Source organism: Gopherus evgoodei, chromosome 11, assembly GCF_007399415.2.
Source record: "Gopherus evgoodei ecotype Sinaloan lineage chromosome 11, rGopEvg1_v1.p, whole genome shotgun sequence".
NCBI classification, from domain to species: Eukaryota; Metazoa; Chordata; order Testudines; family Testudinidae; genus Gopherus; species Gopherus evgoodei.
The window spans coordinates 48,849,391-48,877,226 of record NC_044332.1 but is presented as its reverse complement, the minus strand read 5'-3'; the positions used below and the strand labels follow the sequence as shown (position 1 = coordinate 48,877,226).

The window sequence follows — 27,836 nt, the reverse complement described above, 5'->3', positions numbered from 1 at the left end:
ATGCCAAATGTCAGAAACGGAGCTTTCAAAGGGCATATCGTCATGCCTGCAGTGATTCCAAAACAATGACAAGAGTGACCACTTGACTTAAGGGGATTATGGGACTTTTATGGAGGCTGATCAGAGCGCAGTAATGCAACACCTTGTTCACACTGACGCCCGGACGTTTCGTCCAATGCGCACCAAGTGTTAATCTTTTTGCCGAGGTGGAGTTCCAGGAGTGCTCTAGCCCTGGAGTCAGAGCTCTCTATGTGCCTTGCCAGTGTGGATGGGTAGTGAGCTAGGGCACCCGGGGCTGCTTTAATGCGCTCTAACTCTCAAGTGTAGCCAAACCCTTGGAGAGATACTCAGGGCGTATGAGATGGTTTGCTGCCTCCACCCCTCTTCCTGAATAAGGGTACAATTTTCAAAAACACTTAGGATTGGTTTAGCTCTGCATTGACTTCAGAAGGAGCCAACTTAGGCGCAGCAATATCCTGGGTGCTCCCGCGTAGATTTATAAATCATATGAGCAAGTGACATTCAGCAGACACAGAATTTATCGGAGTCCCACATTTAATTACTGGTGCATTTTTCTCTTACTAAAATGTTAGTCTAGGTTTTTAAGATGACCCCTTCCCCCCAGAATGTGGAAGGTACAATCTATCTAGTTTTTATATTAGTTGATACACCATTTCAGACCAGCTCTCCCTCAAAAACAAACAAATATCTTTTGTGTATATTGGTATACCTTTATTTTAGAAGGGAGTTCCTCATGTTTAGAAAAATAGATTATCTATAGTAACTTTCTATATGGGTTTTATTTCTAATATTCTTCTGTGGAATGGATATTAACTGGTAATCTGGAATGGAGGTGCAATGGGACCATCTTCTTTCACATGCTTGAGAGTAGTTTCTACATGCTGAATATTCAAAATAGTGTATAAGCTAGCATACTTGAAAATGTTCCTATAAACATTGTCCTTGTCAAGAAGCTCTAGTCCTTTATTAGCATTTTACATAATTTTAAGAATTAATGGTGACCTGCAAAGGATTTTTTTAAATGTAGTTGGGGTATACTTTTTTGAAAAATTTGCAGCTTTACAATGAATAAAGAAGACATGAAAGGGTAAGGGGTTGGGATACATTTTTTTTTTTAAGATTAAAACCCATTAATTGACCATAACCAGAATCATCACATAAGTGTTTAAACAAACACTCATATTAAACAATTCCTTACCGTCACAGTATATTAATCTTCACTGTCTCAGCTTTTGTGGTGGTATCATTTAACTAGTTCTTTTCTTCCCTTTTCTTTCAGTCATCATACAGTCTTCCAGGCTAGATAGGTTATGAATTAGTAATATTAGCGCCTTCTCTCCTCCCCCGGCCCCCCTCCCCCCAAAGGCAGTTTGTAATAGGCTCAGAAAATGCAGAACTTTTTTTACAATTGACTTTTCATCTAAGGAACATTGTTATCAGACTCCCTAACATTAGGCTGTCGTTCCGTCCACCTCAATACCTCCATTATGCCATAGTGGACTTGGAGCAATTTTGTGCTATGTCTTGCAATAATTAATCTAATACGTGGTCAGAGTTGAAACTTCAACTCAGAATATCCTGGTTTAAACTAGAAGCTGTCCAGAACCAAAGCCCTGGATCCAAGCAGTCCTGACCTTTATGGTTCAGGCCAGTTTACACTGACTGAGCTAATCTGGGGAAGGAGAGCATTTTGCAAAATATCACTTAAGTGTGCACTCTTATGAGGTGCTGGAAGAGAAAATAGATGCTCCACTCAGGATGCTATTGTCTAAGAACGCCAGAAAGTCCTATTAAAAATGTGTTTGTGAACTGGCAGACTCTCATTAAGCAGCTCTCCAGTACTTCTCGATGTAAAGGGAATGGTTTCTTTCCTGAAAAATGATATTGATTCATATTCTCGTTCACAAGATGGCGTGATCCTGTTGGGAATCCCCAAATGCTAAGCTGAGTTTGGCTAAATGTTGGAAAGACTTAAAAGGTAACCACATAGGATAATTCCTTGTGGTTGAAACTCCCAAGGCTTGACTTCACAGTTGCAGCCTGTGCTAAATTCTCCTCTCATCCCCTGGACTCCAGTGTCTTGCCTAAAGATTTATTAGACCACAAAAATAAGTAAAATCTGAGGCACAAAATTAAGTTAGTGACCACTTAGCTTGCCATGAATACTAGCTACTTTTACATTTTTCTAGAGTGGCTTAAGCCTGGAAGGGAAAAATTCAGGCAGATGAAATAGCTTGTGCTCCATTACCCAGATAAGTCATAATTTCCCCCCACCTCTTATTAGCGTTTGTCATAATGGTAGCAGCAATCAGATCGAAGATCTCTAGTCTCCTACTTAAAATAACTGGCTTGTCCAGGCTCTATGAGCTGTGATCACCAAAGAAGAACTTCAGAGGTTCTGTGCCTGAAACAGATTCAGTCCACAGAAATTCTTTTGGAAAGTGGACTCTTGTGTACTGAGGAGAGAGGGTAGCCAACCCTGATGGGTGAAGTACTTGATTCCATGGAACAGATAACAGAATATTAACTGTTCACATGGAATTCAAACAAGGTCTAAATCATCCATCTAAACTAGGGATGCACTTAAACATACTCTAGAGTACTACACTACCCCTCCCCCCCAAAAAAAACCCCAACAACCCCCCCATATCTGCTCCCCTACCCCTTAAAAACACCCCACCATGTGATAGTCAGTTTGAACCCAGTTTGAACCCTGGAGACAACGGTGGATCTGAGAGCCTGGGCTCCAGCCTGAGCAGGAACATCTGCATCGCTGTCTTTCGCCCTGTGACCTGTCAGTTGACTCAGGCTCTGAGGTTTGCTCTTGTGAGGTGTGTGTGGTGTTTTTGTTTTGCAGTCTAGGCATGCCCCAGTATCTTTCTAAGACCTAGTTCATTAGACTTTGGCATGACCCCTATCTCACAATCCTTGGAGATAAACCTGTCTGTTCTGTGAACTGACTGGAAGTCTTAATCTTGGAAAAACCAAGCAGGTGAAATCCCTTGAATGTGCTATGGGATCTGGAAAGAATGCATCAAACTCCAAATGCTAGCTGGAGAGTTCACAGGGTCACCTGCATAGTGCAGATGATATGGTATTGCAGGAAGAACTGACAAACAAACATGTTGTTATAGAGGGTGATGATGGTAGCTGTCTTTAGCACAGCATGTGACTGCCAGAAACCAACACCTTTGGGTTGTACAGTTGCGGCTTCTGTAAATAGTGGCACACAAAGAACAGAATGGTCCTGTCCTTTTAGGTGGGCAGAAAGAAGTCTAAACTCTACATCAGTGATAGTCAGTTAGATCTACCTGTGGGTTGATTTGAGAATTTTATGACATGAGGTGGGCCATTTGCATAGAAGGCTGACAAGACAAGGCAAAAAAAAAAAAAAAAAAAAAAAAAAAGCTGCCAATAAAGACCTTTATTGCAATGTAAGTATTAGTGTTTGTCTTTTAACCAAGTTTATAAATCAACATTATTACCTGTATTTTGTGACAATATCGAATGGGGGAGGTGACATTGATGATTTTTGACAAGTTTTTTGAGGAGGGATTTGCAAGAGGTCAGGGCAAGGCACATACACAGGTTTGAAGAGGCTCATCTGTCAGGTGATAGCAGTATTGTTTTTGTTTTGTTTTGTAATGTTCATGGTAGAAAACCCAGATTCTCAGAGACATTGATCCAAATATCGTTAAAAGATAGATGGCTAGATTCTGGCTATTCTGAAACTGGTCAGCATATTGAGTCCAGAAAACACGAAGTCCCACTTCTCTGAATTTTGCCTTCAAGGCATCTGAGCTCTGGAGCCTTATAATTTTCTAAGTGAAAGGACTTTCATCAATTGAATAAAAAATGTCCTTTGCTTCAGAAGGGCAAAGTCCATTGGCAGAGACTACAAACGGATCACGAACAAACAAAGGTGAATCCTTTGGAATTTTAAAATTCTCAACTGCATTTTAGAATTTTTGATCAGATTGTTTAGGAATTCTTTCTTTGTTTTCATGGAAGATAAATGTGTAACGACAACACGCGGTGTGGGAAAGTGCAACATCTTTCCTGTTAAGTCTATCTGAAAGATTTGAAGATTCCTTTGAAACGCATGCACTTTTTCAAACAGATCCGCAGTGTTGCTTGCATGGTCTTGGAGCTGTAAGTTGAGGGAATTCAAGTGACCAGTAATATTGCACAGAAAAGCTACCTGTGACATAGAGGGGATATCATTAATAAATTCCAGGAACTCGCAAGCCTTATTGGTCTTTTGGTTTGAAAGAAATTCTATTATTTCTTTTTGAAGCATGCATAACCTTTATAATGCACAACCTTTATAACACATGCCCCCTACTTAACCAGCGAATGTTACTGTGCTGCAAGAGGTCACTGTTTTTGGTTAAATGTCTTGTAAAAGAGCTTTAAAAAGACGAAGTTGCGATCTAGAAGTTAAGTGTTCACTAATCTTATCACAGTACCCATTGTTAGTACCCATTGTTAGTTACCACACAAGACAGTCTGGTGAATGATGCAGTGATATATATTGAATGAAGGGTATATTGCTGCCAAACAAAAAGCAAAGCTCTCAGTCATGGAGGGACCTCTGTCTGTAACAAGCAAGTATGCTTTCTGCAGATCTAAACCTTTTTTTTTTCTTTTTCTTTTTCAAAAAAGTCTTTTAACTTTTCAAAAATGATCTCTCCTGTGGTGTAGGTTTTTAATGGTATTAAGCCCAAAAATTCTTCCTTGAAAAATTTCATTATCATAAAATCTAACAAACAGTGATAGCTGGGTAGTGTCGCTTAAATCACTTTATTTGTCCACTGCAAGAGATGTATATTTAGCATTTTTCAAATAAAAAAGCAGTGCTGATAAACAATCCTCATAAATTACCTCCAAACTTTGCACTGCTATCGAATTAGATGGAAACTTGCATCGCACAGTTCACAGTGTCATCTTTGTTTTTATCTCTGGCAAAAAGCTCCTCCAGCATTTCCAGTTTGCACTCCTTCACAAGCTTGGCATCCAGGAAAGGCTGTTTCTTTTTAGCTAGTACCAACAGTATCCGAAGAGAAGCAGCTATTGCTTTTTCCTATACAGTCGCTGATGTTGTGAGAATGACATTTTGAGTTTTGATACGAAAACTTCAGATTTTCAGTTTTGTCTCATCTTGCAACACTGCCAGGATGATAGGCCGTGTTAAAGTTACTCTGCTTTGATTCAAAGTGTTGCCTCACATTGACGACCTTACAGACGGACACAGTTGTTAAACACAAAGGTGTTGCATTTAAATGAGGTGGCATAATAAGAAATTCTGCTGTCCAGTTTAGGTTTATAGCTTCGTTTTTGCTGTCGACTTTGCAATGTTTAGTCCCATTCACATTAATTTTTGGCTCAATTTCCATCACAAATGAACAAATGAGTGATGTCCTAGCTCAATCATAGCCAATGCTATTGTGAGAACTTAAGATCCAGTAAGCAGTGCTTAATTCATGCCAGAGCTTGCTGGGGCTGAGCTCTTGCACCTCTAGGCTTGAAAGTTCATAGCCCTGGCACCTCTGGGCTCCCAGCCAGCAGCTGCTGATCTGTAAGGGTGGAAGTACACCATACCATGCCACACTTACATCTTCACTGCTGCTGGTGGCAGCTCTGTCTTCAGAGCTGGGCACCCAGCCAGGAGCCGCTGTTCTCCGGCTGCCCAGCCAGTGCTTAATTTGATCCAGGGCTTGCTGGGGCTGAGCACTGGCACCTCTTTCATTACAAATTAAGCACTGCCATTAAGTTACTTACTAAGGAAGTCATTAAAAATGATCCGTAGCTGTCATAACCTTAGTCCCAGATTTGGACCTTAGCGTCCAAAATATGGGGGTTAGCATGAAAACCTCCAAGCTTAGTTACCAGCTTGGACCTGGTACTTGCTACCACCACCCAAAAAATTAGAGTGTTTTGGGGCACTCTGGTCCCCCTGAAAACCTTCCCTGGGGACCCCAAGACCCAAATCCCTTGAGTCTCACAACAAAGAGAAATAATTCTTTTTCCCTTCCCCCCTCCAGGTGCTCCTGGAGAGATACACAGACACAAGCTCTGTGAATCCAAACAGAGTGACTCCCCCTCTCCGTTCCCAGTCCTGGAAACAAAAAGCACTTTCCTATTCCCCCAGAGGGAATGCAAAATCAGGCTAGCAAATCCAACACACACACAGATCTCCCCTGATTTCTTCCTCCCACCAATTCCCTGGTGAGTACAGACTCAATTTCCCTGAAGTAAAGAAAAACTCCAACAGGTCTTAAAAGAAAGCTTTATATAAAAAGAAAGAAAAAATACATAAAAATGGTCTCTCTGTATTAAGGTGACAAAATACAGGGTCGATTGCTTAAAAGAATATTGAATAAACAGCCTTATTCAAAAAGAATACAAATCAAAGCACTCCAGCACTTATATTCATGCAAATACCAAAGAAAAGAAACCATATAACTTACTATCTGATCTCTTTGTCCTTACACTTAGAAACAGAAGAGTAGAAAGCAGAGACTACTTCTCCAAAGCTCAGAGAAAGCAGGCAGACAGAAAACAAAGACTCAGACACAAAATTCCCTCCACCCAAAGTTGAAAAAATCCGGTTTCCTGATTGGTCCTCTGGTCAGGTGCTTCAGGTGAAAGAGACATTAACCCTTAGCTATCTGTTTATGACAGTAGCGCTTCACTGTTCATGAATTTAATTATAAACTTTTTTTTAAGGTGAGCTGGTGGGCCACACAGGAAGACTTGGCAGGCCACATTTGACTTGAGAGAGAGGATGCTTTTCATCTGCTACAGGGTAGGATGCCTACTCCCAATCCCAGATGTGGTATAGTTAAAAGGATGCAAGTGTCAAGCAAGTCCTTTTGAATTAGATCTCACTCTCCTTGGGGCATCAGTACACCTGCCTGCACTAGGATTTTGTTGCTCTCTGAAATAATGGCACCAAAATTTTGTCCTGCCTATGTGAGCGCTTACACCATTTTAAATACTGGTTCAAAGGAGCTAGTTATTAACAGTGCAAGCAGGTCCCTGTGTTAGTCTAGCTTTCATATTAATTGTTCAAATGTGGAAGTCATCATCTGAAGAGGGGCTGCTGGGAAATGCTTGAAGGACACACAGGTGTGAAATTACTGATCCTTCAGTGACTGAGTGGCTTGATGTCCTATGGCCTGCATTGGCACAACTGGATCACAGAAAATAATTAACAGGCGAGAGTTTCACTGTGGTTGCCAGCAGAGGCTCTATGGGTGAGGGTATATACGGGAGAAACTGTCTAAATACTTTTTTATTATGTGTGTGTATGAATAATAATGACAGAAGAAAGGAGCTGCCAACCTATGAAAATTGACTAGATGAATTTTTAGTAATTTTTTAGTGTTTTAAAAGTTAAAACCAGGGTAACACCTGAGTTGGCTTTGATGAATCTGCAATATAACGAAACTTGAAATGACGGAGAGAATCCTAATAACCTATATTTATACAGTATTGCTTCTGAGAAGTTCTGTAAATATCCTCTTTAAAGAATCAAAAGGAAACATCTCTCAGCATATTTGTATTCTAATCTAAAATACCACACAGTGAGTTATTCTTCATTAGTGTAGATTCCAACATTGTCTCTGATGAAAGAGAGGAGAGAAATGTAACTCTATTCTGATATAACATGACCCGATATAACACGAATTCGGATATAACGTGGTAAAGCAGTGTTCCCGGGGGGGCGGGGCTGTGTGCTCTGGTGGATCAAAACAAGTTCGATATAATGCGGTTTCTCCTATAACACGGTAAGATTTTTTTGGCTCCTGAGGACAGCGTTATATCGGGGTAGAGGTGTAGTTCCAAAACTGTGTATAACATTTAGTCCAAAAGATGGAATATGGTGCATTTTGATGAAATTTTCTAAACTGTAATTATTCATGAGTATGAAGTCAACAATTTTCAATTTATCCAACATACAAGGGATTATTATTCAACTAGTACTAGGTAACTAGATTGCCTATAGTAATAAAACTCTGTATTCTGTATGGAGGAGCTACATGATATCTTGTCTTTTAGAAAACACTTGCCTTGTAGCAGATGTTCCTTAGTTAGGAATTTGTGGAAGTATGTGTAACCAGTTTAACCAGTTTGTGCTGCCAGGTGAAACACTTTCCAAATGCCATAATCTATATTGTTACACCATTATATACATTTTTTAAATGTATAATTATCCAAAATATTTTTCTTATTTTTTTTTTGCATGCATCCTTTTATAGAAATCTTAAGATGACTTTACAAGGCAACACATGAAAACTTTTATGAGAGTTTTGGCTTTGGAGTCTTGGATTTGTGTGAAATCTAGGTAGGGATATATGCCAGGAGTACAAGGAAAGAATTAGAGCTGTGTTTATGTAGTACTAAAACATATACTTAATTTGTAGAATTTGCATGTTAATGGCAGCACATGAACAAAGTGTTTTTGTAACTCAAAAATGTGAATTTTATTCTGTTTCAGGAAGAGGAAAAGGGTTTAGAAACAGAAACCCAAGTTTTGAAGCTGCATCTGCCTACGGTGAGCTGTCAGTGTAGAAGCCTGATATTTGTTGTTTTGTTGTTTACCTCCCTTTTCTGCCCCTATCCTCCCATTATCCTAAATCTGAACCTACATCAGGTCTCCAGTAGATTTGTCTAACTTCTTAACAAAAAAGTTCCCTTCTCCTAAATTTATCTACTTTTAGGAATTGCTGCCTCCTGATGTTTCCTATCTTTAGAAACATTGTCCAGAAAACAAAATGACTTCTATAGAAAGTAATCAGTTTAATATATTGCATTTGTGCAGTGTTCTGTGGGCATTTGATGTACAATTTCTTTTCCTAAACATATATAGTCATACAAAGTTTGAAATGGTAGACATCATGCATGTATCTATATAGCAGAACTCTGCAAATTATTCAACCTTTTAAAATGAACTTCCATTTCCAAATATTGTTGAATGATTTTTTCCCCACCCCCAGCAAAGGAGATTTCTATTAGGTATTCACATCTCCTATAAGTGCTAGTGGTATTTGTGCTGTAATATTTCAAAATTACTGCCGTAGGCATACATCACTGGGAATTTAACTTACATCTTTGGTTTTACAAATAAATTGAGCTGTCTCAAGTTTAAAGTGTACAAATAAAACTAGCCTCTAATGCAAGCTGAAAAAATGTGCCAGACATTTACTAATCAAAGGTGTCATAAACAGATAGCTAAGGATTAATGTCTCTTTCACCTGTAAAGGGTTAACAAACAGTGACCTGCAACACCTGACCAGAGGACCAGTCAGAAGACAAGATACTTTCAAATCTGGGTGGAGGGAAGTTTGGGTGTGGGTCCTTTGTTCTTGGTCTGTTCTCTTTCTGGGCTCTGAGAGTGACCACACGAATCTCCAGGCTCTTTAATCTTCTGTTTCCAATTGTAAGTATAGAGGTAGAAAGACAATATAGGCTTTTACATTGTTTTTCTGTATTTGCAAATGTATAGTCTGCTGGAAATAGTTTAAATTGTATTTTTTCTGGATAAGGCTGTTTATCCATTTTCTATAAGCTGAAAGACCCTGTAACTGTTTACCATCTAAATTGCAGAGATAAACCTTTTACTTTTTCTTTCTTTTTTATTAAAAGCTTTACTTTAAGACCTGTTTGATTTTTTTCTCCTGGTTAAGGCTCAAAGGAGCTGAATCTGTTACACCAGGGAATTGGTGGGGAGAAGGGAAAGAGAGCAGAGGGGAGGGAAGGATAAGTTTCCTCTTTGTGTCACATTCAAGGAGCTTGAATCTGTATTGCCCTGAGGGAGGGAAAGGTAAATTTCCTCTTTGTGTTAGATTCACGGAGTTGAATCACGGTGATCTCCTAGTATACCCAGGGCGGGAAAGATCTGGGAGGAGGTAAAGAGGGGGGAGGGAAAGATTTATTTCCTTTTGTTGTGAGACTCAAGGAATCTGGGTCTTGGCGGTCCCCAGGGAAGGGTTTGGGGAGACCAGAGTCTATCAGGCGCTCTACCTAAGTCCTGATTGGTGGCAGCCTATCAGATCTAAGCTGGTAATTAAGCTTAGGAAAATTCATGCTAGTACCCATATTTTGGACGCTAAGGTTCAGATTTGGGAATTATACTATGACAAAAGGTCCATAGGCAATTTGTTGGAGGGGCATGAAGGGTCGAGTGCCTTCCAGCAACCGGCCCAGTTAGGGAGTGGAGGATGCGGAGCCAGAGCCTGAAGAGAAGGGGCGGGGCCAAGTCCTCTTCTAGCCATGCTAGAAGACGTTGCCTGATGCAGCGCAGCGGCTGACTAGGAGAGGTTTCAGGCTTCACCCACCTTTTCCTCTGAAGCTCAAGACATCTCTCTCTACTTTGTGCCTGCACAGCCTTCTGGTTATTTGTTTGTCACATTCAGAATTAGGATGCTGCATAGAAGGCAGATTAATTGTTCACCTCTTGTCAAACTTTTACAGTTTTTTGTTTTTTACAGTGCAAATATTTATAATAAAAATAAATATAAAGTGAGCACTGTACATTTTGTATTCTGTGTTGTAATTGAAATCAATGTACAAGTATTTGAAATTGTGGCAAACATCCAAAAATATTTATATAAATGGTATTCTATTATTGTTTAACAGCATGATTAATTTGTTTCACAGCGTGATTAATCACGATTAATTTGTTTAATCGCTTGACAGCCCTAATTAAAACACATTGGCTGACACGTATCCTTTTTAAAGTATCTTTTTTCCTTCACGAGGACTAAGATGCGTCCCCAATTTCCTGATTTGTTGGCACTGGTCTCAAAATCTGTTGAGTAACTTAACTTGGTTTAATGTCTTCATTTTAAATGAACACCTTACTATGTTCATCTTGTGGTGGTGGTAACGTATTCTTTTCTGAGGGAAGAAAATACAAATGGTCAAATATGTTGAATCTAATGTAGGTGGGTTTTTTATATATACCGTGAAGTAAGCTTTTTATGGCAGTAGGTTTATAGTCCCAAATCTAAGTAGTTCTTTGACATATTTAATGCAAAGTCATGATTCTTCCTTTCTCCTTTACAGCTACATACTTGATTGGTGAGTGCTATCTTTTCCTGAAGTTGCACCCATTCCACATTTCCTGGGGGTGGGGGTGGGGGCAGGGGGAGGATGGTTGTATCACCTCTACACTATTTCCCTTCCCTCTTCCCCAGTTTCATTTTGTCTTCTCCGTGCTTCCACTCTCATCCTTCCTCCTCTTAGCAATAATTGCCCAGAAGTTTGTGGCTGTGAGGAGCTGCTGCTACTATCACTCATTTCTAAGGCTTCTGCAGAGAAGGTCATCTTCTCTTCTGCTCTGTTGTACAGGTAGAAGCAACTGACAGAGGAGGAGGTTATGGATGGAGAATTGAATTGTTACTGCTGCAGCACTATGTGGTGGCTGGAGTCAGGCACTGTAATTACTCTGTTTAGGTGTTCCCTAGCACTATCTTCTGTAGCATCTATTTAAGTCCAAAGCCTATAAGGACCACACAGGAGGATGGCAGTTGAGCCCCAGTTTCAGTCTTGTAATTTTTTTCCTAGTGCACTACCTCCATTTCCCAGAAAAAGCTTCTGTGCTGTAGGAGTGCCTTCAGTTTTGCTAGATACAGAACTGTTGCAGGCACAGAATTTTGATCTGAAGACTAGTTTCTTGACCATTTTAATATTTATTGCCTATAATTGTAGGGGTCAAGTCTGGGGAGAATATAACACTTCTGGTTTGTTTGTTTACAAAATTGTGTGTGTCATATGAGAGGGAGTTACAAACGTATTTCTCCCAATCTGGCCTTCTCTACACAGACAGATGTGTTGAGTGTTCAGGATAAAGAGGGGTCTGTCTCTGTCTGTTTAAAACCAATGATATAAAACTTTATATATAATTTTATAACAGCTTCCCCCTTTTTTCCATATCGAAATCCAAAATCCTGATATAGCTGCAACGTTGTTAGTTTTCAAGAAGTTCTAGACTTCTTTCAACAATATTTAAAATCCATTCTAGTTCTTATTAGTGGTCTTCTCTTTGCCATTTGAATTTCAGCTAAGTCCAGTTTTTCCCTCAATTTTATTTATGTTGGACTTGTAAAAGTCCACTGAAGTTCTTCTTTGAGTAGATGCAGCTGTATATTCCACTTAACTGTTTGCATATCCAGTGCACCAGAGCCAGAGTTTTGTCTAGCAGTATCCATAGAGTGTAGTGCTTGTGCCTTGTGGCTGTAGCCCCTCGCCTGGCTATATGAGGTGGTGCTGCCCCAACCCACTTCAGTTCTTTCTTATCACCTGTGATTGGAGCTGGAGCTCTGTGATTCTTAACCTAACAGTTCCTCAGAATCTTTGGACTTTGTTGTTCTAGTTGTATATAGTTAGTAATATCCTAGTATTCGTGTTAGTTAGTTTTCCCTTGGTGATGCCCTCACCAGGGTTCAAATGTGCCTCTCAGGTGAGAGGCAATCCTCAATGATGACTCTCTCACAAGGTGTTTGATCTGCTTAGATGAGGCTCACATCAAAGAGTGGCGTTTGATCTGTGAATCATTCACAAAATTGACTCAGGTCGCTAGAGACCTTTGTCATGAGGCCTGCTTCGTTGCCAAGGCCTACTTCGGTCATAGGTTGCCCTTGATCTCAGTGAATGGTGCTGGCTGAAAAAAATTGCTCTCCTTTGAGTGTGCCGAAGAAAAGCTCTCATAAAACCACTCCAGTCCTCATGGTGTCTTTTATTCCTCCTTCAGGAAGAGTACAGCTGCTGCTGGCATGTGGGATGAAGCATGTCCTTCCAACTGCTCCCTGATACTATGTAGGGATGCGAGAGGCTCTGTACCGTCAACTCAGGCTGTGGCCTTGGAGTGTCTGTTGGATCTAGTGCTGACAAAGGTGATGCCAGTGCCAACTGTGTCCATGTTGACAGCATATCATGTGGCGGCAGACTTCCTCTGCCTTTCCGTCTAGAGGTCTCCTTTGGTCCAGGACTTAGCCAGGGCTATGGGATCCACAACTTTGCTCCCTGGACAGGCTACTGAACCTTTGGGTCTGGTGGCACAGCAGCCTGCTGTTTCTTTACTGCAGACCATGCAAGTGAGTCCGGTGTTGGGTTTGGCACAAGGGACTTCCTTGGCACTGGGAAACTCCTCAGCATCACTGCATTCCACTCTGCTGGTGTTACCATGGCAGCATTACCTGCTCCCTACCTCAGTACTGTCGACTGTTTCGGTACTGCCACTAGCTTTAGTACCAACACCAGTTCTAGCACTGGAGACAGTTGAGGACTATCCTGGGCCAGATGAGGTGTTTCAGCAGTTGGCAACGATCCCTCCCTCGCTATGGGTGAGTCTGACTGGTTGCTTGCACCGTCGAGGCTGGCTCCGGCTTTATCTCCAGAATCTCAAGACTTCTTGGTATCCAGGGCAGCATCATTCTCCCACTCTCCATTTCCTGGCCTACACCTGGGACTGTTCATGGAGCAGCATGGGTACCGAGATCTGGTCAGGATGGGGGCCTGTGACCTGTTGCCTGCTGACCACCAAGACCTTACCCTTATGTCCAGCTGCCCCCATGGAACTTATGAGTTGCTCCTTATCCAACTCTTAAGACAAGATAACCAGTCATGTTAGTGGCTGGGGCTGTTCACCTGCCACAATTTCAGGTGCCAGCTGTTCCCCCTTCTTACCTCAGGGAGCCTTTAGAATTGCCCCATCCATGTCTGCCTGTTCAGGAAGGGGACCCATCATTGGCACAGTTAACTGCCTCTTCCTCATCCGCGAGCGACTCAGGTGTGTCTGACTCTTCCTCCCCTTTTGTGCCTGAGGACTTCAAGGCCTACCAGGACCTTTTGCAGTACATGGCTGCTTCCCTGGACATCCAGATGGAGCTCCTGCAGGAGAATACCCATAAGTTGTTGGACATCCTTCAGCCATCTTCCCTCAGGAGAGTGGCCTCTTGTACTCAATGAGGCATTCCTGGAGTCTGCAAAGGTTAATTGGAGCACACCAGCTTCAGTGCCACCCATGACAAAGTGTTTGGAGAAACACTATTTTTGTCTTGATGAAGCGATCTGAGGGGTTCCACCTAGCTCCTAATTCACTCATCGTAACTGCCATGAATGACAGAGCTTGACAGGGCAGATTGAAGTCCACTCCTAAGGAAAAGACCTCTTTAAGGATGGACTTAATGGGTAGAAAGATTTGTACCACCTCTTACCTGCAAATGGGGATTGCAAACCAGCAGGCGCTGTTGTCCAAATACGATTTTGTAAATTAGACGTCTGTCTGAATTTACAGACCAGCTGCCTGAAACCTCCAGGGAGAATTTCAATCATTTGTTGCCAAAGGCTCCTGGGTGGCCATGCTAGACATAACATATGCTTCAACCAGAATGATGGCCTTGGTGGTGACCATGAGCAGGGCATCCTGGCTGCAAAATTCAGGCATTGCTCCCTATAGAGGACATGCCCTTTGATAATTGGATCCTCTTTTTGGACAAAACCAACAAAAATGTCTACCCTTTCTAGGGCTTTGGGGGTGTACGCTGGCAGTGCAAAGATGCCAGAGGTCAGCTGCAGCAGTACTGCCTGTAATGCCCCTTTGGACAATTGTTCCCTCCTCAGAGACAGCGGGACTACCCCAGGAAGGGGTATTGGTCCCAGAGGTGGAAGCATTCAGGTTGTGGGTTTGGCCAGTCGACACACCCTCCTCCAATGCCATCAAGTGTCTGTTTTTGACTTGTTTGTCAGGGCAGCAGTCCAGTTGTGACTTCCATTATCCTGTTTCTCTTCTCTCTTTCCCCCACCCTCCCCCCAATTTGGAGACAGGCTAGCTTGCTTTCTAGATGTTTGGAGCTCAGTTATTATCAACAGCACTGTCAAATTGGGTTATGCTATCCATTTCTTCCTCAACCTCCCTGCATCTCATGATGTGGCTGCTCTGTGGTTGAATGAGGAGGAAGAGTAATGTTTGGCGGCTGTTCGACAGGTTCTGCTTGCTAATAGGAAACCCTCTATTCGGATGGTCTATTTTGCAAAATAGGCCCAGTTTTCAATCTGGTCATTGGCCTACGGAGTTCAGCCAATGCTGGCTTGTAATCAGGAGTATTTGCCGCATCTTCAGTTGTTGCGCCTTATGCTTAGCTTGTTGAGGGCATATCTAGTGATGATCTCAGCCTTTCATCCCCCTATTCGTGGAAGATTGGTCTTTTCCAGTGTAGTGGTAAGGAAATTCTTGGAAGGAATTATTTGTCTCCATTTGCCATTGTGGGAACTGGTTCTCATGGGGAACCATAACATGATCTACATAATTTTTCACTTGGATGTTTTGTAAAGGCTTAAGTGGAGAGACATTGCAGAGCATGGGCGATGCACTGTAACATGCACTGCTAAGGAGTCTTATTTATCAGCAGGGTGGATTTGATTTAAATCACTAGTCAGGAAGACTTGATTTAATCATGGATTTCTACATAAAAGTGCCTTCTTGTTGGTTGTTAGAAGCTCAATACATATTCTTCGCAACTCAGAGATAGATGTAGGTTTCATTTTCAGAAGGTACACACTATACATTTTTAAAGTGTTTTATTTTGAGAACTTTTCAGATTAGTTTTACAGCTATATCAGAAAATGAATGATTGGTTATTTCATTTACCAAAGGTAATTGAAGCAGATATTTATGAAGTCACTGGGAGATGAGCTATCTCCAATTCAAGAGGTTATTCATTAATATTTGGAGGATTTCCTTGGCAAGCTGTATTAGAAGAACATCACCAGACAGACATTTAAATTGTTTTATTTAACAAAAACAACAACGTTATGTAGTCTGCATTTTTTTCTTCAATGGCGAACATATAACATTTTAACAAAACAAGCATATGAATTTTTGAATTTACTTAAACATTCAAGTTTTTTAAAATCAGGTTTGTTTTTGTTAAAATTGTTTTTAACTAAAATAGTTAAATGAAATAAATATTTAAAAAAAACAAACCCAAAATTAAATTCACTATCTCAAGTCAATGTGAGAAACTTAAAGTATTGGCTTCTGCATCTAACTCAGTCGTCTTCATCTTCATTTTCCTGTTTGTTCATAATCTGGAAAAGAAGAACAAGTTTTCCTGCTTTTTCAGGTCCCAAACTACTTCTCAATTTAAAATGAATTAGTGCAAAGGAAGAAAATATTCTTTCTACGCCAACAGAAGAAGCTACTGCTGTTAAAAATGAGATTATCACTTCAACAGTCTCTGAATCCAAGTGCTTAAGTGACTTCTTCCAATTCCCTGGCGTGACTTTCTTTAAAACATCATCAGCAAACATATATTTCTTGAATGGTTCTTATTCCCAAGCTGGCTCTCTTTTACAGCCTGCTGTCATTATAGGTTTTCCTTTCTAGTGAGAGAATGGTGTGGCAGATCTCAACTCAATGAAGGCTACACTCAGAAAGACCTCAAGACTTCTGGAATATGCTGCTCAAACAGTTTCACTGTTGTTTCTACTGCCTGTCCTTCCCTTCTCACATTTATCTCCAGACTTCTTCTCCTTGTCCAGATCTATTCTGTCCCCAACAATCTTCTATTCATTGAACTTTTTGAAACTTTGCACTTTTAGAGGGAGGTAAGGGTTTGACTCTGTGTACACAAATTTGCAGAGAAACAGTTGGGTTGAGGTCTGTTATTTCTCACCTCTATATATTATTTATTTAAAAACATTTTTGCTGTTAACAAGCATATTATCTCTGGAGAAACAAATCCACAGTTTGAGAACTGCAAAACTAAGCATCTCTGATGGTATCTTCTAAGTTGAGCACTGAGTCCCATTGGGTAGATAGAAAGATTAACCTAAATAATCTATACAGAAGCCTGTGGAGCCCCATAAAATTGAGTCCCTAATCCATGAATTATTGGAACTCATTTACAAAACTTTTCTTAAATATTACATGAATATATTGTCTCATACTATAGAATTAGAATTTATAATCTCTATTACATTATAGCTCAAAGATATCTCATCATGGATATTAATTAAAATGATCTTTAGATAGGATTTTTTCCCCTCAAAAAGCATTTTATAAAAAAATTCAATTTAAATAAAATCCGATTTTTTTTAAATCATTGATTTTTATCCACCCTGTTTATCAGTACAACTTTTGTTTAGATTATCTTTTCAGTATCTAACAAAGGACTTTTTTTCCCCCTCTAAGGTCTTGTTTTACTATATAAGAACTTACCATGATGCAGAAATTGACCTACTTGTGTGTATGTCTTCACCTCCCCTGTGCAAAATTTAGATGGTGCAGTGGAATGATTCCAGGTTTCTAATTTATATGAAACTTATGCTATACAGGTTATTCATGGAATCCTAAGGACTGTTTGCTATGGTGACTCTTTTTCTGTTTTATAAAATGGTGTATAAATTGTTCAGAAAGTTAAACTTTTCAGATAGACTGATTATTGTTGCTTTTTCTATTTATTCCATATGGATTTTGTATAATTCAGTTACAGTATTCTTCTTTGAGTAATGTCCTTATGGGTGCTCCACTGTAGGTGTGTCTGCGTCCCTGCACTGCTGATCGGAGAACTTTGGTAGCAGTGTCCGTTGGGCCTGCACATGCATTGTCTCTCCTTGTACTGGGCCAGGAGGCTAGCTAGTGCCCAGGCTAACTGCTCCTAGTTCCTTCTCAAGTGCCTCTGGCTAGAGACAGACCCTTTAGCTGTCCATTAGTGGGTTGTTAATCTTTAGCTTTTAGAAACCCTTTAGCCTTCTTTTGGCTTTTATTTGACGGAGCCTTAAAAACCCACAACAACATAAAGAAAAAAGAAAAGACATTGTTCTTGTGTCGGCTTCCAGCCAGGAGAGGGGAACCCACCTTGACAAGGGTATGCCTGGCTCTCCGGGCTTCAAGAAATGTGGCACTTACAGTGAAGCGATCCTGGTTGTGGACAAGCACTCCAGGTTCATTTGCTGCCTTGACGAGGGTCACATCCAACACAGGTGTTTCCTCTGCCAGCAGCTCCAACTGAGATTGTGCAAGGACCGAGAGCTCTGCCAAAAAATCATCTTTATGGAAGCGCCTCTCCGATCCCAGCCCTCCAGAGGACATAAATCTTCCTTTCAGATTTTGACTTTGAAGGATAGTGGGTCAAAGAAACAGTCCGAGGACTCCTCTCACTATTTGAAAAAGAGAGTGGGAAGTCCTCTCAGTGAGCCCAGGGATAGCCAAAAGTGATCACCAGCTCGCTTGGTATCCTGGGACTGAGATTGTCTGGCACCCATGTCTTGCAGTGACCATTGGTGTCTGGTACTGTTGATAGGCCCATAAACCCTTTTGGCATGGGAATTGAATCTTTGGTAGAGCGAGATGAGGGCAAACACCTTAAGATGCTCCTGGTGTGTGAGCTGTTGGTGGTACCATCCAGCACCGGAGAGATCAGTATGGCAAAGTTCCCATCTCCCCCAGCTTTGCCACTAATGCTTGGACACTCGGTACCAGCAGAATTCTATCAGTCTGGTGCAGTGGTGTAGCTGGGAGTGGAAATTTGAGTGGGCCTCAACTTTTGAATGGATGGGCAATAAGACTCTGGTAGCTCAGCTTCTTCTTTGACACCTAACTCTTTTTCGTAGCCCTGGTGCTCCCAAACAAAGGGCTTCACCTGCCAAGCTGGACACACGCATGGGGTAGCTCAGAAAATGGTAAGGCAGAGCTGTTGGAGTGTAGCTTTCTGAAGGGCAGGTTCATAATTCCGTCCTGGATTTCAGGTGCCTGAGTGACACTCCAGAGCTGCTCTGGCAGCACTATACCCGGCTCAGATTTGGGTGGGCCTAGATGTGGCCCACCCAGGCCCACCTGTGGCTAAACCCCTGGTTCAATGAGCTGGCTATGTTGGAAACTCCTGACTATCTACCCCTCAGTATCAAGATCACGGAATCAACCCGTGGTCAACCAAGAGCCATTTTCCCACAATCATGCCATGCCCCTCTGATGACAAATGATGGTTCGAACAGGGTTTCTCTATACTCTTCCAAGCACCATATGGGACCCAGTATCAACAAGTTTGGGAATGTGCCACCAGATGGCACTGTCACCATCTGGGTAAAGTCACCCGTGGGCACCTGCATCAGGCCCTATGCTACCGCATTGACCATACTGGAACCCCAGGCGACAACACCAACAGCCTGCCTTGAGGGCACTGACCATCGCCTGAGAGCCTCCCAGGTATGCCACCTCAGCTACAGCATCACAGTCCTCAGAACCCCAACAAATGGAGGAGCAAGTGGTGAACACAGAGGAGGGGGTCACACCCAAGGCCATATCCTCTTCTTCCCTGGACAAAGCGGTCATGACGTCGCCACCTTCCATGGCAGATGACTTCTGTTTGGTCCAAGAGCTGGCGAAGAGAGTCAACGACACCCTCTGCATACCATTGTAGGAGGTTAAAGATATGTCCTACCAGCTTACCCACATCCTCTATGCTTCATTTACCTCCAAAATCACCCTACAAATCAATGAGGCCATCCTAGACCCAGTTAAGATGGTGTAGCAAACCCAGCCTCAGTGGCCCCCGACATGCAAGTGGGTGGACAAAAAATACTATGTTCCCACAAAGGAATCAGAGTTTCTATTCACCTACCCACCGTCCAATACCATCATGGTGTATGCTGTGAACTCTCGTAGCCAACAGAACCCCTCTAGGACAACGCCCTAAGATAGAGCCTGGAAGTGCCTTGATGTCTTTGGTAGGAAGGCGTATTTCTTTGCCACCTTACAGTTTCGAATTGCAAACTATTAGGTGCTCACGGCAAAGTACAGCTATACAAATTATAATAAATTATACTACTTTATTGATGATCTGCCAGAGATTTCTCAAGATTCCTTCAAGGCCATCATCCAGGAGGAGCAACTGGTGGCAAAAACATCTTTGCAGTTGGCCCTTGATGTCACTGACACAGCTGCCAGGACCATCTCCATGGTTGTGGTGAGGAGATGGGCATCGTGGCTGCACCTCTCCTTTCCCGAAGGAGGTGCAGACCATGGTGGAGGACCTTCCCTTTGAGGGTGTGAAGCTCTTTTCTGAGAAGACTGACACCTCTCTCCATTCCTTGAAGGATTCCAGGGCCACTCTCAAGTCACTGGGAATCTATACACTGGTGCAAAAGAGATGTTGTTTAGCCCTCAACACCAACAGAGTCCTTATTTGTCCCAGTTTCTGTCACAATGGAACAATTGGCCCCAGCGGAAAAAGGGAAAGCCTTTCAGCTCCCAGTCCTTGATCCAATAACCTGGCCCTAAACACTGCTTTTGATGGGCAGGTTAAGGTACCGTGAGACTACTCCTCACTACTTTTTGTGACCATGCACCCATTTGGCCACCATATGGCAGCGTTCCGCAGTACCTGGGAGTGCTAACCTTGGACAGATGGGTCCTAGAGATCATCAGATCTGGGTATTCCATCCACTTCACCTTCCTACCCCCTCCACAACACCTTTCCCTTTCCTCCTTTGGGGACTCTTCTCACAAGAGTCTACTATGGTGGGAGATAGATTGCCTCCTGTAGTGAAGAGCCAAAGAACAAGTACCTCAACATTTACGAGTCAAGGGGTTCTACTTTCGTTATTTCCTAATACCCAAAAGGAAGGGAGGTTGAAGACCCATTCTGGACCTCAGAGCTCTCAAGAAGTTCATCCAAGCTCAGAAATTCAAGATGGTCACCTTTATCGACAATCATTCTATCACTGGAACAGGGAGACTGGTTTTTGGCCCTCGACTTACAAGATGTCTGCTTTCCCATTTCAATACTACAGGCTTACAGATGTTTCCTCAGGTTCCTTCCCAAGAGGGTACTGCTCAGGAGCACCAATAGGGACGCTACTCGAAGGAAAAGTTACTCACCATGTGCAGTAATGATGGTTCTTTGAGATGTGTATCCTTATGGGTGCTTCCTCTCCTTTACTTTGGAGTTCTCGCTATGATTCTGCAGTAGAGAAGGAATTGAGGAGAGTTAGTCTGTGTGCACTGGCTAGCCTTGTGGCACAGCATGAGGAGAAACAGCGCATTTGTGGACCGAATGGACACTGCTACCAAAGTTCTCTGATCAGCAGAGCATGGATACAGACACATCTACAGCGGAGCACCCATAGGGATGCATGTCTTGGGGAACATTGTTACTGCACAAGGTGAGTAAATTCTTACAGTACATATTAGTAATAATTACTTTATTTGGTTGTTGCATGCTGTATGCTTGTTTGACACTTAAAAGAAAAGAGAGAAAAAACAAAAGCTGTAGAATTGTGTTTTTCCATTAGAAGATCCTTAAGCTAAAATGAGGTTGAGGACTCTGATACTTCAGGAAGTTTAGTGAAAAAGTTATGTTTAGGGACCATTTCTTCTTAGAGTAATACCCTTGTGCTCTCTTTCATTCATTGTTTCATATTCATTTCCATGAGAACTAGAACATTTTGTTTAGAAATTTCTCTTCCAAATGTTTCTTCTCTTCTCTTAGTCTGTAACTTTCTGAAACTAATTAGCTGCTGCAGAAGTTGATGACACAGAAAATTAGGTCTTTTAGACTGTAGAATGGGAGATGAGGAACAGAAACTGGAATTTTATTTTTAATGCAAAATTTCGTGGTAGTGATGACTCATGATTGTGGGGCAAAACAGTGCTAAGATGGTTTTAAATAAATTGGCTTCTTAGTGGCATGAGTTGTGGGGGATTAAGTTAGTAAAAATATTTGTTCCATATAGAAGTTCTATTGTACTTACTCTTTATATCAGCATTTGAAGGTGCTGATAAGTTGTACTGTCAAGTGTTGTTTTTTTGTCACCTTCACTCGACCTCAAGTAGGTATTGTTTTGTCTAAATTTATTTTCCTCCTCCTTGATGAACTCTGGTCAGGAGCAGGCATTCTTTTGCTAGAGTGTCTTACAGTAACTTATCCAGGTTTAGCCTCATAACCTTAATTATATGTGGAATGTGGAGAATGCTGTATGTTGTTTTTGCTTTATAACAAGATAGTGAACCCTTAATCACTTGGTTCAAGTATTAAAACATTCCTTGCAGCTTCAGTATTTGGTTTGACCAATGTAACTTGGTTAAAGAAAATTAATGTAAACCATCAACGTGTTTCAAATGAATACCCTCGTATTTAGTTTTATCTTCCTCCTGTCTGTTGCAATTTTCTTTTTGGGTGAACTTTCATTATTAATGATGTATTTAAATTTTTTTTTCTTCCTTCAGGAGCGGTATTAAAATGTTAAAAGCGGTATTAAAAAAGAGCCGAGAAGGTGCAAAGGGAAGCAAGAAGGAATCGGGTATGAATATTGAAATATTGCTATACTGTAGATCTAATAATAACTCATGAATTCAGCATTTAACATTTTCATAAGTGGATATTTTAATTTTAATATTTTCTTAAGGAAATTACAATTCTTCAAGTATATTTAAACAGAGTTTAATTATTTTAAGAGCCAAGACAAATTAATGGTAAAAAATTACTTAGATTCTTTTAGATAAAAGTTATTGATAAATATCTGTGGTTTACGGACATTCACTCTAAGTAACTCAATATTATTTGAGATGATATGTCCCAAATGTGTACTTTGATATAGTACTGTCTGAAATCCATAAAAAATGCTTTTATTTGATTTTTTGTAAATTATAGCTGATGCCATAAACCCACTGATTCTCTAGTTGTCCATAGTTACGGCTAGGATTTAGTCATGGGTATTTTTAGTGAAAGTCATGGATAGTAAACAAAAATTAACAGCCTGTGACCTGTCCATGACGTGTACTATAAATACCCCTGACTAAATCTTAGCAGCAGGGCTGGTGCGTGTGTGCGCGCACGCGCGTGCTGCTCTGGAGAGTGATGGGGTGTGTGTGCAGTGCTTGGGGGGACCCAGGGGCCAGGGACATCAGCTGCTGGGAGCCACTGAGGCTAGCAGCACCAGCTGACGGGGGCCACTGAGCAACAGCTGCTCCCGCTGCCCCTGGAACCACTGCTCAAGCAGTCTCCGGGGCCAGCCACACTGGCTGCTGCTCAGGTGGTCCCTGGGGCCAGCTGCCCAGGGCTGCCTGAGCAGCAACCAGTGCAGCTAGCCCCAGGGACGCTTCAGGGCACTGGTGTGGCTGGCCCCGGGGCTGCCCAGGTGGCTGGCTGTGAAGCTGCTCCAACAATGGCCGATGTGGCTGGCCCTGGGGCCAGCTGCTTGGGTGGCCCTGGGGACAGCCATACTGGCTGCTGCAGAAGTCACGGAGCTTGTGGAGAGTCATGGAATCCATAGGGTTGCCAAATTTCTGTTCGCAGAAAACCCAACACCCCTTCCCAAGGCCCCTCCCCTTCTCTGAAGCCCCACCCTCTGCCCACTCTATCCTACCTCCCTCTGTTGCTTGCTATCCCTCACCCTCCTCACTTGCTCATTTTCACCAGGCTGGGGCAGGGGATTGGGGTGCGGGAGGGGGTGAGGGCTCTGGCTGGGAGTGCAGGCTCTGGGGTTGGGCCAGGGATCAGGGGTTTGGGGTGCACGAGTGGGTGTGGGCTCTGGGTAGGGGCTGGAGATAAGGGGTTTGAGGTGCAGGAGGGGGCTCCGGACTGGGGCTGAGGGGTTTGGCGCATGGGAGGAGGCTCCAGGCTGGGACAGGGGCCTGGAGTGTGAGAGGGGGTGAGGGTTCTGGTTGGTGGGGGGAGCTCCGGGGGGGGCCCAGGGATTTGGAGTGTGGGAGGGGGAATGGGGTTTGGACTCTGGGAGGGAGTTTGGGTGCGGGAGGGGGCTCAGGGTATGGGGTGGGCTACGGGTGGTGCTTACCTGAGTCAGCTCCTGGAAGCGGCAACATGTCCTCTGGCTCCTGGGTGCAGGGGTAGCCAGGGAGGCTCTGCATGCTGCTCTTGCCTGGAGGCACTTCCCCCGCAGCTCCCATTGGCCGTGTTTCCCAGCGCTTGGAGCGGGGACAGCACGCGGAGCCTCTCTGGCCACCTCTGCACCTAGGGGCTGCAAGGATGTGTTGCCACTTCTCGTGAGTCACTCAGAGCCAGAGCAGGGAGCCTGCCTGAGGCCCGCTCTGTTGACGACTGGACTTTTAATGGCCCGGTCAGTGGTGCTGACTGGAGCCGCCAGGGTCCCCTTTCAACCGAGTGTTCTGGTTGAAAACTGGATGCCTGGTAACCCTAGGAATCTCTGACTTCTGCAACCTCTGACAGACACAGAGCCCTATCCGTAATGTCTTTCAGGAAAAATAGGATAGGTGACCTACATTTCTAAGCCATGTCTATATGGGGACATTCAGGAAAGCAGTTAATTCCCTGTAAAAGGTGTGAAATCAATGTGTGTAAATTGAAACATGTTAAAGCCCTTTCGGATGCTCTTGTTCAGGAATAAATTGGCTTTAACTCACTGTAACATCCTCTGGAGAACATAATTTATGATCATTTTTAGTTGATTTGCCTTAACTTTCCCAAGTGTCATGTGTAGACAAACCCTAAGTTTCATTAAAAAAATAGAAAACAGAGAAAACACCCAAAATGATTAATTCTGGCTGCCATTAGGTCTCAGGAAGAAGAAAAGGGCATCATCTTTGTGCCTTAGCAGGTGGTGGGGATAAGCAGGCTTCACTTCAGACTGCAAGCTGCCTGAAAAAGGGTATTACATGCTTCCAAATACCGTACGCCCCTTACTACATGTCTGTCAATCAAAAGAAAAACCTACTATGTTACTAGAATATTATTAAGGTTGCAAAGTCAAGCACTCAAAAGTTAGGAGGTGCCAGAATTAAGGTTGTCTGTGCAACCGTAATTTATTCCCCTTGTGCATATGCATTATAATACAGTCTTTAATTATATGATCATGTACTACATTTTCCCACATGGACTACTTCGTCATGCAGGGCAGGATGGACCTGCTCTGGGGATGAATTAGGGTTGTGTACTGAAGATGACTTGCTGGATCCTCTGCAGCTTGAGGTCTTCAAATCACGATTTGAGGACTTCTATAACTCAGACATAGGTTAGGGGTTTGTTACAGGAGTGGGTGGGTGAGATTCTGTGGCCTGCATTGTGCAGGAGGTCAGACTAGATAATCATAATGGTCCCTTCTGACCTTAAAGTCTATGAGTCTATGACAGTTGTCTGCAGCACCTCTGCTTCATTTGTTGTAAAGTTGGAAGGTGTGTAATGAATGAAGCAGAGGACTTCAGGAAGAGAATTGATGGTTACATGGTTTAAAATAGTTGAATGGGGAATGGATCTACCCCTGATTGTGCCACAAAATTCCTATGTGATGCTAAGCAAGACATTTTAAATCAAATTTTTCAGGTGGTCACTGGTGATTGTGTGATCCTCATTTTCTAGGTGCTTGATTTCTGATTTGCAGAAATGCTGAGCACTCACGACTGCAACTAAAGTTTATAGGAACTGTGCTTTATATGTTCAGATTGCTATATAATGCTAAGTATTCTGGAAAAATGACATCCTAGGTGTGTCAAATTGGGCACTCAAAATTATTGTATACTTGGGACCTTAATTTCTCTATGCCTCACTTCACTATCAGTAAAATAAGAATATTATCCCTTCATTTCACAGGGGTGTTTTAAATAAATTAGTGTTTGTGAAGCATTCAGATACATTAGTGATGAGTGCCATAGAAAGCCCATAAGGAAATTAACAATTTTGTCAACAGAGCAGAGTTTGAAGAAGCAGGGTGTCCAGTAAATAAGACATGGGGCCACACATCGAACAAGAACAAAACAAAATATTGAATACTTACACCGCAAGCGAGCACCATCCATCCTGCACTGTCAAGAAGGCAAGAGTCCTGTGAAAAAAAAGATAGTATGTAATCATGTAATTGGACTGTGTCACAATGCATACGTACAGGGGGACAAAATTAAAGTGGCCTGGATAACCTTAATTCTGGGATTCTTCTTTGAGTGCGTGCCATGTGTATTCTGCAGTAGGTGTCTGTGCTTGCCATGTGCACTGGTGCCGGAAGTTTTTCCCTTAGTAGTGCCTTTAGGGGGAGTGCTGCTGCGACCCCTGGAGTGGCGCCGCTGTAGTGGCGCCATAAGGGGAGCCACACGCTCCCCTCACCCTCAGTTCCTTCTTGCTGCCAGTGATGGTGCATTGGAACTGCTCGCTCCAGCTTTGCTGCAGCTCATCTCAAATCTTGTTGGTTGTTCAGTAGTACCTCTGTCAGTTAGTTAGTAAAAGTTCTAGTTTAGTTAGTTATTCTTCGGGCCGGGGTATGCCCCAGGGTTTAAATCGTGTGAGTCTTGCAGACGTTCAATGCCCAGGAGTGACCCGCACACCGACTGTCTCTGCTGCCTGGGTGAATCCCACATCAGTGACCGCTGTAAAATCTGCAGGTCCTTCAAACTCAGGTCAAAAAAAGAGAGAGACATTAGACTTAGGGTCCTTCTCATAGAGTTGGCACTAGCTCCTACCCCGGTGCACTGAGCGGAATTGGCACTGGATACTTTGTCTTCGGCGCATGGCGATCCCCTGGCACCTTCCGTTGGCCGGCACCGCTTTCTGTCGAAAAAGCAGAGGAAGGCTTTGTCATCTCAGAAGCATAAAGAGAGGCATGGGGGGAGGCTAGACCCATGTCAGGCAACCCCTATCATGGTTCCTCGGTACTGCACAAGGAGTCAGATCAAGGGGTGGACCCTGTGGCATTGGTCGATATGCAGAGCCCGGTACTGGCTTCCTTCCCTGCACCAGATGACAAGATCGCAGCTCCGCCTCCCTCTGTACCGCAGGAGGACTTCAGGGCCCATCAGGAGCTGCTGAAGTGAGTAGCATCCAGTCTCCATCTCCAAGCTGAGGAGATGGAGGGACCTTCGCACTTACTGTTTAACGTTCTCTCATCCTCGGCACTGGGCAGAGTGGCCCTCCCGCTCCATGAAGGGGTGGTCAACATCTCCATTGCCCTCTGGCAAACACCGGCCTTCTGGCCCTGATAACAAAAAAAGGCGGAGCACAAATACTTTGTGCCCACGAAGGGGCATGAATACCTCTATACTCACCCGGCCCCCAACTCCCTACTGGTGGAATATGTGAACCACAGGGAAAGACAAGGCCAACCAGGACCCGCACCCAAGAATAAAGACTCCAAAAGACTGGACTCGTTTGGCAGAAAGCTTTATTCGTCCGCCAGCTTCGGATAGCCAACCACCAAGCCCTCCTTAGTTGATATGAGTTTAACTTGTGGGGTCACTGCCAAAATTCGAGCCCTCCCTTCCAGAGCATGAAAGGAAGGAATTCAATCACTGGTAAAGGAGGGCGCCGCTGCCGTAAAGGCTGCTTTGCTGGTGGCGGCAGATGCGGCTGATATGGCTGCTCGATCCGTGGCTTTGGTATGCAGCCCTGGACCTTCAGGACGCATACTTCCATATCCACATATTCGAGGGGCACAGACACTTCCTCCGCTTTTTAGTAGGACAGGACCACTACCAATTTACGGTCCTCCCCTTTGGCCTGTCCACCGCACCCAGGTTGTTCACGAAGTGTATGGCGGTAGTGGTGGCCTAGCTCAGACACTGAGGGATATAGATATTCCCCTACCTAGACGACTGGCTGCTCAAGGGCAGCTCGCTGTCCCAGGTACGCAACCACGTGGACCTGCTCTTGGGCTACATGTGCCAAACTAAGCCTCCTAGTAAACACGACCAAGTCGACACTGGTCCCAGTGCAGCGCATAGAATTCATAGGTGCTGTCCTGGATGCCTCCAAGGGGATAGGCTCCGGACCTTGAAGAGGCTTATAACTTTGGTCTCAGAGTTCCCTGTTACCATGGCCAGGGCACGCCTACAGCTCCTGGGCCAC

General features: G+C 43.2%; 1 protein-coding gene across 3 annotated transcripts in view; it reads left to right on the top strand.

Annotated features, from left to right (window-relative positions):
* The window catches only part of TANC1 (tetratricopeptide repeat, ankyrin repeat and coiled-coil containing 1), a 195,289-nt gene that overhangs the window by 29,274 nt on the left and 138,179 nt on the right, over positions 1-27,836 (top strand). For 2 of the 3 annotated variants that reach the window (XM_030579280.1, XM_030579278.1), the window contains exons 2-3: positions 8,525-8,581; positions 22,259-22,332. In XM_030579280.1, coding sequence (XP_030435140.1) covers positions 22,272-22,332 — 61 coding nt within the window. In that variant the 5' untranslated portion in view covers positions 8,525-8,581; positions 22,259-22,271. The remainder of the gene's footprint in view (positions 1-8,524; positions 8,582-22,258; positions 22,333-27,836) is intronic. The other variant, XM_030579279.1, reaches the window with a different exon arrangement.